The 13,272-nt window shown below is 37.4% G+C and overlaps 1 protein-coding gene across 4 annotated transcripts in view; it reads left to right on the forward strand.

Annotated features, from left to right (window-relative positions):
• LOC127431848 (dipeptidyl aminopeptidase-like protein 6) overlaps positions 1-13,272 on the forward strand; it is a 545,012-nt gene that overhangs the window by 517,136 nt on the left and 14,604 nt on the right. For all 4 annotated transcript variants that reach the window (XM_051682454.1, XM_051682457.1, XM_051682458.1 and 1 more), the window contains 6 exons: positions 152-199; positions 1,951-2,049; positions 2,154-2,223; positions 5,532-5,726; positions 5,952-6,009; positions 12,689-12,788. In XM_051682454.1, the coding sequence (XP_051538414.1) occupies positions 152-199; positions 1,951-2,049; positions 2,154-2,223; positions 5,532-5,726; positions 5,952-6,009; positions 12,689-12,788 (570 nt within the window). The remainder of the gene's footprint in view (positions 1-151; positions 200-1,950; positions 2,050-2,153; positions 2,224-5,531; positions 5,727-5,951; positions 6,010-12,688; positions 12,789-13,272) is intronic.

The following is a 13,272-nucleotide window of genomic DNA, read 5'->3' on the forward strand; positions in this document are numbered from 1 at the left end:
ATTGTGATTTGTAATTAGTATTCAACCCAGCACTGCTTACATTGATTGAATGTTCAGCTTTCGAAATGTAACTGACAGCGATGACATAACTTCTAAGTATTTTCTTCAGGAAATGCACATTTAGTTAATGGTTGTGTTGGTGTTTTCTCAGGTCCTGGAGTTCCATATGTGGCGGTATACAGCACTCATGACAGACAGAGTAAGTAGCCAGTCGTCCTCTCTGTTTTCATACTTCTCATTACCAACCTAATACACACACACACACACACACACGCCTCACTGCATTATATACACATAGCATACCAATACACAAGCGGAGCTCCTCCCAGCCGCACCACTGGCAGCGATGTGATTGAGTTGCCCTACACACACCTTCTGTCCCACACTGAGAGCACTCAAACATGATTGGATTATAGACAGACACACCGTGACTTCCATAAAACTTGACCTCTCCATGTAAGAGGCCAGTAATTGTGTTATTCTGTATAAAATATCCTGTAAGATTTCAAACTGGAGCATGATTCAGCGCGACACTGTAAGTCACATAACTAATCTCATATTGCTCATGTCTTTGTGTGTTGTAAGTTTATGAACGCTGTTTGTTTACAATTTAATCTGAAGTTCTTTTTTTTTTTTCATCTGCTGTCGTCTACTTTCAGTAAAAGCTAAATGTTACACCAAGGTCAAATTCAGATGACATACACTGCAACCGCATGGATCCTTTTCCACATTGACATACAAATTACTGCTGTTTTTAAAATGTGTAGCTATGTCAATAGCAATGGTGTAATGGGAGAAAGTTTGCTTTTGTGGGATTGGAGTCTGAGCTGGCACTGATAAGCCTGTCTAAAAGTGAAACCCTCAACTGCAATGTGCTCTTAATTGCCATGTGCACTTGTAAGACACTATTGCTGTTCCTCAGAATTTAGGGTCTTTATGTTTACAGTGCCAAACATGATATCTGCTCTGTTTAGACCCCCAGTATCAGAAAACCCAGCTGCTCACTGGCCTCCCAGTACTGCACAACATCTACAACTGTTAAAAAACCTCAGTTTCTCCAGGACCCATTAGTTTATGTCCCTGAGCAATAAGTTACTCATTCCTGATGGTTTTGAGAAGGTTTTTATAAGTGGTTGCAGATGTTTAGTTTGAGATAAAGAATGGTTTGTGCCATGACTTGATTTAAAAAATCTGAAAGGAAGAGTTCTCCCAAAAAAAAAAAGGGATCATTTACTCGCCCTAATTGCGTTCCAAACTCGTATGAGTTTCTATCTTCTGTAGAACACAAAAAGAGAAGTTTTGAAGAATGTTCTTGCTACTCTTTTCCATACAATGAAAGCGTACGATAAACATGGCTGTCGAGCTTCGAAAAGGACAAAATGCACCATGAAAGTATCTTTAAAGTACATAAACATAATTAATATGACTTCTCCGCTGTATTCTAAGTCTTCTGATGCCATACTGTATGATGACGAACAAGCCCAAATTTAACTCAGTGTTACTCAGTGAAAATCTTGTCCTCCATCTCAGATTAGCTCTCAGATTTCATTCAAAGAATTGGCCATTGTGTGTCACATAACTTAACACAAGTTTCAGTATGCGGAAGTAATAATATGTATGTATGCGAATAATGATAATAATTATATTTTTGGTCTGTTCCTCTCACTAAGCAATTAAATATGGCTTCAGAATACTTTGAATATAGTGCATATATATGGGTGCTTTTTTATCCTTTTTGGAGCTTGACATGATCACTGTAAGCTTTTGTTGTGTGGAAAAGAGCAGTGTGAATATTTCTTCAAAATATCTCCTGTGTTCCATGGAGGGGAAAAAAGTAATATGGGTTTGGAACGACATGAGGGTGTGTAAATGATGACCGAATTTTTATTTGGGGTGTATTTTAAGGAGCAGTTTTAATCAGTAAAGTAATACATTTCTTTCTCTCTACAGAGGTGTGTGATATTGAGTTGAATCTGAACTTGAGGAGAACGGTGGACTCGATGCAGATGCCGCGGGTGGAATACAGGGAGATAAACATAGAGGATTACAGTACGTTATTTAAATCATGTTTAACTGCTTATCATGATAGAAGAGGATTAAGAGAGATAATAATGTAATATAGATGCAGATTAATATTTGATCGTCATTCACAGCCCTCAGTATGCAGATCCTGAAACCTGCAGGCTTCATAGACACCTCACACTACCCACTTCTGCTCCTCGTGTAAGTAATTGTCAATGTATATCACCTTAATTTTCTTACACCAGTATTTTATGTCCTATTCCTTTCAATGCAACCATACACACAGCCACTCAAACTTGAACCGAATCATTTAAAAAAAAATATTCTTTTTTTTAATAAAAAATGGGTTCCTTCATCTGAGTGATACAAGGCTTGGGGACCTTTTCAACAAACTGCCATCTGAACACACACACAAAACAAATTGATTCGATGAGTCTTAAAAAAAAAAAAAAGTATAACAAACATCTTGTTTGGGTCAAATTTGACCCGCCATAGGAAATGTATGGGTGAGACTATAACACAGAGCCATTTTTTTAATTATCTGTCAAATTGCAGAACACACACTCAAATAAACTAGTGAGACTATAACACATCCGTAATGCAGAATGCACATGTGTACACACACACACACTTGAACACAGGTTTGTTTTACTAAATTAATGAGGACATCTCATAGACTTCCACTGATTTCATATTAGGCTAATTATATTTTCTATTTCCTAACTCTACACCTAAACCTAACTATCACACAACTCTGTGCACATCACTAGACTTGAAGATCAACATCATCTGACACTTTTTTTTTTCTTTTTTTTTTTTTACTAATGAGGACTTTTGGCCCTCCCAAGTGTAGACAAACCTGTCCACACAGGTCTAAGTCTGAGTCTGACCCTGTGTGACAAATTTATGCTAGAATTTTGATGTTTAATGTTTGAAATAAACTATAGGTAACAAAATAATTACTCTGTCTTTTCTTTGTAACAGTCAGATTTGAATGTGGCAGCATGATCAGGTTTGTCAGAATACTGGAGCAGACACTTGACAATTTCTCCCTTTGTGTTAAGAAAAATAAAGAAAGTCATATAGGGTAATAACACAGGGGTGAGTAAACATTGATTGAATTTTCATATTTGACTGGTTTAAAAAAATGCCATCAAACCATTTAAATACTTATACAATGCATACCTTGTGATAATATCAGAAATGTCCTTTTTTTTTTTTTTTTTTTTTTTTTACAATAATGGGTTATAGAGATCAGCCAATGCGTGTAAATGTTATTTTATTCCAGCAGAATGCCTCAATGTGTGAGATATTTTACTTTTTTTAATTTAATTTATTTGCTGAAGTAAATCATAAAATGTTGAAAGAATTGAGTTATAATTCAGAGGTAAATAAGATAAAAATAAAAAAAATCTCCCAAAAATGCTTTACTTTAGTGTTTCTACTTAATTAAATATAGAATTATCAACTTATTTTAAAATAAGTTTGGGGTTACACATTTGATATTGTCAAATTTTACCTGAATAGTAAAACTGTAAACATCTAATGAACAGTGATTAAGGGTTAACCAAAAAAAGTGTATCAGTGGGGGACTGGGTAGCTCAGCGAGTATTGACACTGATTACCACCCCTGGAGTCACGAGTTGGAATCCAGGGTGTGCTGAGTGATTCCAGCCAGGTTTCCTAAGCAACCAAATTGGCACGGTTGCTAGGGAGAGTAGAGTCACATGGGGTAACATCCTCGTGGTCATGATTAGTGGTTCTCGCTCTCAATGGGGTGTGTGGTAAGTTGTGTGTGGATCGCAGAGAGTAGCATGAGCCTCCACATGCTGTGAGTCTCCGCGGTGTCATACCCAACGAGCCACGTGATAAGATGCCCGGATTGACAGTCTCAGACTTGTCCTCCTCCACCCGGATTGAGGTGAGTAACCATGCCACCACGAGGACCTACTAAGTAGTGGGAATTGGGCATTCCAAATTGGGAGAAAATGGGATAATAATAAAAACAAATTTAAAAAGTGTATCAGTGAACTCCCCCATGAATTCCCATCTATTTTAGACCTCTTCTTAAAAACCCATATTTTGCAATTTTTTAGCATTTTATTTTGTCCCTTAGGTCAATTTATAATTTTAGTCAAGGTTTTTTGCACCAAGAAACAGTCAGATTTTCATGACCATTTTCCACACTCTCACTGACCCCTACAATAAACAGACTGTTTTTGTTACTGTGCCTTTAAGACTTTTATTTAAAAATGACTCATGAGTTGTTGAATACTGAATAGGCATTTTGATTTAATGTTTTGGGCTGAGAACAAAGTTTTGTGTTATGATCTTTAGAGTATGTCTGCATCAAACTCTTATTTTAAAAGAGAATAGGAAAGTGCAGTATTTAATGATGTGGTACCTTTAAAAACTGTGCTGCAGATCACCCCATTTCTGCGCAAACGACAGTTACTGTGCTGTGGTTCAGGACTCATCAAGTGTAAGAGTGTAACTTTGAAATGGACTTTAGTCAGTGCCATTAATCTTGTCTTCTCAGCCGTACACTTTCAGCCACTGTAATTACACTACAAATGAGTTCATCTACAGACCGCCTTCAATTAATCCACTGCACACATCATACATACTGCAGCAGAGAAGCACCTGAGCTCTCTATAGAGCTGTCGGTGCAGTGAGGGCATGTCAGGAGTAGTGGCTGTATCTTAAAACTATGATGCTGCTGACTCTGAATGCACCAAAAATAAATAAATAAATAAATATATATATATATATATATATATATATATATATATATATATATATAAATATATATATTTATTTATTTATTTATTGCACTTTTTAGCATTTTATTTTGTCCCCTTAGGTCAAATTATAATTTTAGTCAAGGTAAAATTTAGTCAAGTCATGCCTATAATGCGCAAAATGCTGCTGACTCAGAATATACCAAAATGCAAGAAAAATGTAACTAATATAACTCAGAAAGCACCTATGATACCCCTAAATGCTTCTGAAAGCACCTATGATGCCCCAAAATGCTTCTGAAAGCACCTATGATGCCTCAAAATGCTTCTGAAAGCACCTTTGATGCCCAACAATGTTGCCGAACGCAACTGTGATGCCTAAAAATGGGGCTGAATGGATCTATGATGCCCAGAATTGCTGTTGACCAAAAAGACAGCTGACTTAGAATCTACAAAATGCTGCATAAATGCAACTGAGATGACTCAGAAAGCAGATGTATATACCTATGATGCCCCAAAATGCTGCTGAACCCACTTATGATGCCCTCAAATGCTGCTGAATGCAGCAAAATGCAACAAAAATACCACTGAGATGACTCAGAAAGCACGTATGATGCCCAAGATTTTAAAAAGCACCAAAAATTCAGCTCAGCTGATTCAGGAATGCTTATATGATGTCCAAAAATGGCAGCAGGATTTGAGACAAAGCCATTGTGAAAAGTTAAAAATGCTCTGTTTTTGGTTTCTTTTTTTTTCTCTCTCTCTAAGAGATGGGACTCCAGGCAGTCAGTCGGTCTCAGAGCAGTTCCACATTGACTGGGCGTCAGTGCTGGTCAGCAGTTTTGGGGTGGTTGCAGTGCGCATTGACGGCCGTGGAAGTGGCTTTCAGGGCACTAACTTGCTCCATAAAGTGCAGCGCAGACTGGGGGTGTTGGAGGAGAAAGACCAGCTGGAGGCCCTCAGGTAGATGAGCACCATCTGCACCCAACACACAGTGTACATCTATCAGTGCCAACACAGCTGCACACACTGATAAACATGTGCTGTGTCACCTTAACCCGCAAAGCAGATCTGCAGCAACTGATGCACATTTATACCAGACTGATTATTCAGCATGTTAAAACATACAGATTTCACACAGAATCTAATCAGTGACTCTTTTGTTTAACAATTTTTCTTTATGCTTAGCAGCATTATGGCACAGGAGCCGTACATTGACAAGACCAGAATTGGAGCTTTTGGGAAGGTAAAAAGCTCATCAACACATTTATATGATGCATTTTCAGTCCAGACAGAAATGTTTTTCAGGCACATATACAGTACACAGACTTCTGTTTGCATCTCTGTATCCATACACACACACACACACACACTCACACACACATAAAGTACAATAAAGCTCTGTTCCAAAAGGGAGCCATTTTGCTGTCTACACTACTGAAAAGAGCAGCATGGTCACCAGCATATGTTGTGTTTTGGATGCCAGTGTGCTGGTGTGCTTCTAAACCTGAACCAGCAAGATATCTTTGGTCAACCAGCTTCACCAGCTGGCACTAAAGGGATAGTTCACCTAAAAATGAAAATTCAGTCATTGTTTTCTTACCCCTGTGTTGTTATAACCCGATATGATTTTCATTCTTTTTCTTAACACAAAGGGAGAAATTGTGAAAAAATTTTGTGCTCGGTGATGTCATACAATGGCAGTTTATGGTGACCACTTTATCAAGCTTCAAAAGAACACAAAAGTAAAATTCAGAAGTCTAATAATTATTCCATGAGACTCATGATTATTATGAAAGCATACGATAAAGTTTGGTGAGAAACAAACGAATGAATTAAAAAAAAATCGAATGTATTATTTAGTGAAAATATTCACTGACAATTGATCTCCTGTGTGCGTTCATGACAGGGCACGAGAGCAACAGTTCAGGCAACCCCCTCGTGACATTGGGGCGTTCAAGCTAAAACTCATTATGTTTCTCTAAAAACAGGTCTGCCACAACAATAGTGACAACCGGACACAACACAGCTGCGCACAAAACAGAGAACAGAACTTACTAAACATGACTGAAGAGTTTGTAGTTGAAGAATTTATGCACTTCTATGCCCAGCCTTATTTTTTTTAATGGAGTATTCGGAAACCAAACAGAAACATAGAGGAGGCTACAGGCAGCAACAGTCACACCGTGTCCTAAACTGACACAAACGACACGTGATAAAAGTTATATTTTCCATGGTAATCAGAGTTTTTGTTTGAACCATCAGTGACGAGCGATGGTACATTATATCGATCGTTTGTTTTCTGTTTTTGGAACTGCGCAGTTTACTCCGTCCACTGTGAACTAGCACTGGTCAAAAAAACTTTCCAAAAAATAAGGATGGGCATAGAAGTGCATCAGTTCTTCACTACAAACTCTTCAGTCATGTTTAGTAAGTTCTGTTCTCTGTTTTGTGTGCAGCTGTGTTGTGTTCTGTTGTCACAATAGCTGTGGCTGTCCTGTTTTTAGAGAAATGCCTCAAGGTCACAAGGGGGCATTGCTGGAGCGGATCTAGGGGAGGGTGCCCCTTTTCTGGAAAAGCATTTGTAAAAAAAACAAATCTCATTTGCATACTCGTGTCACTAGCGCAAAGGCCGAATGTCCAAACAACATCATGTCTGCAGGTACAGCATACTGTTTTGACAGAAACATTTGTGTGAATTATAGTAGATCTCACGCCAGGAGCCCTACATTAAAGGAAGTTCAACTTATATGTCTCCAGACCCCTGTGTATTGCCGGTTTCTCACCGCAAGCAAAAGCATCAACATACAGTGACACAGAAGAGAAGCACACATCTAAAGCACAGTTAAACAGGTACTGCACTAAAATGTTGCATTTGTGCATAGAATAAATATCAACTGTATCTGGGAGAAACAGCTCGCCTGTTTTCGTCATGCTTTCTTTGCGCACTTTATTATGGTTTATTAACATGCAGTAACACACTGGATTAGTGATTAATGTATGTCCTCATGAAAACTCCCCTTGAAATCCAAACACAAGCGGTCAAAGGAGACACATTTGAGTAACCAGATTTCACAGACCTCTCGGACACAGCGCAGTTAGTTGAACTCAAGTGCAACAGTGCAACACGCTGATCTCAGCAAAAGCACTTTGAAATGCACTCAAAACATATTTATTAACACCTTAAAGTAGGTGTTAATAAAGCAATGTAAAACAATGTAGTTAAAATATGTCTTTTGGGTATTTGGAAGTTCCACATGCAATATGTTTCCATCCAAGCTGCGAATTAAATTTATGTGGGAAATTTAAATATCGCAAAACAACAGCACATCACACAGTTCTGTGAGTGCTAGTGCGTGTTCCTCCTTGCCATGTGGAAGATATTTTTCAAAAGTGTCAATTAACCTGCCCTTCTATACAGTTCAAGTTTGTGATCAACTTATTTTATCTGCAAACTCGACGCAGACCAGAGCAACATTTCAGATGCAGTGACTTAAGTCCACTGGTTAGTCCAGTTGTAAATTAATTATTTAGTCACATGATCTTTTTTATGCACATCTTGTATTCCTATTTAAATGATAGGAGTTTATTCGATAAATGTGTTTCCATCACATGCTGGGTTTCCATCCAAAATGTTTAGCATTTTTTAAGCACATTTCTAAAAATTCGACTTAAGAAAATATGAATTGTTGCACGTTTCCATCCACTACGTAATTCACATTATCATGATGGAGCAGCTGAATGACCTCTCCCTGATTTGGGGACAGTTTTATTTGCAAGATTGGAGCAAGTATCTCATTTTATTAAATGCATCCATGAGTCACCGCAGAATAAGTGTAATATCTGATATAATGTGGGCTGAAATAGCTGCGATGCCCACACACTGCCAGTCTCCACATACCTGGGTGCGCACGCTCTCAAAACTGTTCTGGCGGATTGTGAGGATGCACTTTATCGACCAGCTGTGTGTTAAACACTTCCGAATGACAAGCGCTATGTTCAAAGAATTGTGTGCCAAGGTCGGACCTTTCGGTGGGCTAGTCACATCAAGCTATCGCACACTCATAACACAAGCACGAATGGTCAAAACACATCATCGTTTTGTGAATAAATGTTTCATCACCTTAATCTGCATTTTAACTAATGCAAAACTCTAGAAAATCCACCTCCTCCTAGCACATTCAATTTTAAGCGAATTTAGAAAGTTTATTCGCATATCAAACATTTTCGTTCAGGATTTCTTATGCGCAATTTCAAAATGTGCATAAAAATAGTTGGATGGAAACCCATTGACAGTTTATGCGCATCTCTTCTTATCGAATAAAACATTTATCCACCTCAAGCATGTGTAAAAGCTTTTAATGCGCATTTTGGAGATTTTATTCTCATTTTGGTGTTTCCATCAGCCGTTTTTATGTGATATCCCAAAATGCGCATAAAAATAAGTTGATGGACACCCAGATGACAGACACACAAACACTGTATATGTTCAGTAAATCTGACTGAATCCAGACAATATAAGAAGGTTATATTCTGTAAATTGTGGTTTGGGTTCTGTTTTATGTTAATTATGTCTTTTGAATGTAAATGTGGTATTCTTCCTCATGCAAAATAGACTTACTGAAGGTTAAGTTTGAAATAGTCCGCAATGCCTCATTCCATTTTATAATGTATGGGCGTTATCACAGAAAAAACTCAATGTTTTATCTTTTACTGTACAGAACCACAGCTCTGTTATGCTGTCAGTCTACATGAGCCTGTCGGCAGCTCACTCCCCACAGACACAGAATGATACAGGCTTCACTGATGGAGTAGCCAATGTCTGTCAGCTGGAATTATTTTTATTTTTTACAATATAGATATTTGCGTTGGGTATCTGATAGCTTAAAGGGATAGTTCACCCAAAAATTAAATTATCTCATCGCTTACCCACCCTCATGCCATCCCAAATGTGTATGACTTTCTTTCTTTAGCAGAACACAAACAAAGATTTTTGGAAGAATATTTCAGCTCTGTAGGTCCTTACAATGCCAGTGAATGGTGACCAGGTCTTTTTAGCTCCACAAATCACATTAAAGCAGCATAAAAGTAATCCATACGATTCCAGTGGTTAAATCCATGTCTTTAGAAGCAATATAGGTCTGGGTGAGAAACAGATCAAAATGTAAGTAATTTTTTACTATAAATCTCCACTTTCACTTTTACATTTGAAAGTCACATGTGGTGCCTATTTAGTTTCACTTTCACATCTGAAAGTGAAAGTGGAGATTTAGAGTAAAAAAGGACTTAAATATTGTTCTGTTTCTCACCCACACTTATCGTATTGCTTCTGAAGACATGGATTAAACCACTGGAGTCTTATGGATTACTTTTATGTTGCCTTTATGTGATTTTTGGAGCTTCAAAGGTTCTGGTCACCATTCACTTGCATTTTATGGACCTACAGAGCTGAAATATTCGTAAAAAATGTTTTTGTTTGTGTTCAGCAGAAGAAAGAAAGTCATACACATCTGGAATGACATGAGGGTGAGTAAATGATGAGAGAATTTTCATTTTTGGGTGAACTATTCCTTTAAGTCTAATGAACACATTTAACCAAACACGACTGGCATACCGGCTGCCAGTTTCTACTCAGTAAATCTGACGGAATCCATGCAGACAATTTATATTTAGTTTATGTTAAATGTGTTTATATAGAGTGATATTTAGTTTATATTTTGCAATTTGAGGTTTGGGTTCTGTTCCGTGTAAATGTATTATCATTTGGATGTAAATGTGATCCTCTTCATGTAAATTAAATTTCATGATAACTATGTTTTCAATTGTTATCAAAGAACCGCTCCTTATAACTTCTTTAGAATTGATGGTAAATAAATGAGTTGATCAGAGTATGTAAATATATAACAAAAATATGCAAGTATTGATAAGTTTGTTTTTACATTACTTGTGTATTAGGTCATGTGTTCAGATTTCAAGAGAATAGACTCGTTATTAATAACACATTATTAATTTGGCCCCTGTCTGCACACTGTGGCCCCCTCCTTTAAAAATGTCTAGATCCGCCCCTGGGGCTGCATGAACTGTTGCTCTTGTGCCCTATCATGAACGCACACAGGAGATCAATGGTCAGTGAACATTTTCACTAAATAATACATTAGATTTTGGTTTGTTTCTCACCAAACTTTATCGTATGCTTTCGTAACAATCATGAGTCTCATGGAATAATTATTAGACTTCTGAATTATACTTTTGTGTTCTTTTGAAGCTTGAAGACATGGTCACCATAAACTGCCATCGTATGACATTACAGAGCACAAAGTTTTTTCACAATCTCTCCCTTTGTGTTAAGAAAAAGAAAGAAAATCATATAGGGTTATAACAATGACTGAATTTTCATTTTTGGGTGAGCTAATCCTTTAAAGTTATAGTTCACCCAAAAATGAAAATTCTCTCATCATTTTCACACTTATCCCAGATGTGTATGACTTTCTTTCTTCTGCAGAACACAAACAAAGATTTATTTGAAGAATGTTTTAGCTCTGTAGGTCCATACAATGCAAGTGAATGGTGACCAGAACTTTGAAGCTCCAAAAAGCACATAAAGGCAGCATAAATGTAATCCACAAAACTCCAGTGGTTTAGTCCATGTCTTCTCAAGCAATCCAATTGGTTTTGGGTGAGAACAGATAAAAAATGTAACTCCTTTTTCACTGTAAATCTTGACATTGCAGTCTCTTGGCACAATCATGATTTCAAGCTTGATTACACTTCCTAATGCTTGACGCATGTGCAGAGCGCTAGATGGTGCTAGGAAGTGTAATTGTGCTTGAAATCATGATTGCCAAAGAGACTGCCGATGTCAAGATTTATAGTGAAAAAGAAGTAATATTTTGGTCTGTTCTCACCCAAAACTGACCATTGATTTCAATAGAGTTTAACCTTAACATGTTGATAAGCTAATGACGCGATACTCTAATAAGCATAAAAATACCCTCACAAATATTACTTAAAAGAGTGCATTATTAACTACTTTAGACTGAACTATTTTTAAATGATACTTTATTCTATTGAATGCATTATATTTACAGTATAATCAACATTTCTCTCAACTTATCCAACATCTCAGATTAAATTTTTCACTGTGCTTGTTGCATTTTGGGATCCACAAAGGAAATTTGTGATACTGCCTTAGGGGCCATGCAAACCAACGCATTATTGCGCAAGAAAAAGCTAGACACAGCATAGCGAATAGAGCAGAACACAGCACGACGCGGAACAATCAAAGCCAGTCAGAACATATTTGATTTTTAATGTACAGTTATGAAGAGCGAGATATCGCAGAAATAGAAACCAAGTGATTTACAGAATGTCCTGTTTGCGGTTGCGGCTGGTTCGGACAAAAACTCAAATTAACATGAAACAGATACCTTGTATAGTGTGTCACTTTATCGCATCTGGTTAAGACACGAGATATATTAGAAGCCCGCATAATTTGCTGCCTACAGATTGAAAAGTCATCCCATCAGGGAGAGTGCCTGGGGTGCCTAAATATGCAGCTTAGGTTGACAGCTCACTAGGCTTTTAGAACAGAGTGTCAGTGAACAGTGAGTGTTCACTCTGGCTCATGGGGAAATGCTGGAGGCTTTAAACAGTGTGGCTGATGTTGAGAGACTACACAGAGCCCAACTGTCTTTCAGCATGTCAGAGAAACTCTTCCACATGTACTAACTTCAGTCCAGTTAGTAAGTGTTTCTTTCCTCGAAAGATTGTGGATTTTCAAAGGATTCATTAATGCATGTTCAAAGGGTGTAAGACTGGATTTCTGCCTTACATTTTACTGAGTGCTGACTTTACCAGAAACTTCTGTAAAGGGAGTTGTGTTATCTCAGAGGTCTAAAGTGAATTGTGTTGTGTGAATGTTTCAGGTTTATGGAGGTTATATCACCAGTCTTCTGCTCAGCTCTGAAGAGTCCGTGCTCAAGTGTGCTGCAGTGCTCTCGCCCATCACAGATTTTACACTATATGGTAGGCTGCGTGTGTGTCTTGTTAACACAAAAGGGGTGTATACACAGAGCTATCAAAAATAGCTAGATGGAGCCCAATGAAATGGAAAAGAACGCAGAGGTGCATTTTTAATGCCCAGGCTTGTCACCAGTTACCTATAAACTTGGCAAACTAAATATTGTTAGCTTCTGCTTTCAAAATGGAAAAAAAAAAAATCATCCTGTCTCTTGCATTAGGCCTTGATGAAAATGGTGACACAGTTCTGCAGAAGAGACATAGATATCAATATTATTGAATACCATCAAGATACTTGTCCTCTTGCGTAACAAAAATTGAACTATTTTTAACTTGTCATGGCAACTTAAAAACACATTGTTCATGTTACAAGATGTAATTTGATACAGTCGCCAAAGACACTTATTGAAACCATGTACTAAGAATAGTTTTCTGATTATTTAATATTAGAATTTTTAAATATTGCATTAATATTTTCAAGTTCACATTT

Source organism: Myxocyprinus asiaticus, chromosome 41, assembly GCF_019703515.2.
Source record: "Myxocyprinus asiaticus isolate MX2 ecotype Aquarium Trade chromosome 41, UBuf_Myxa_2, whole genome shotgun sequence".
Lineage (NCBI taxonomy): Eukaryota > Metazoa > Chordata > Actinopteri > Cypriniformes > Catostomidae > Myxocyprinus > Myxocyprinus asiaticus.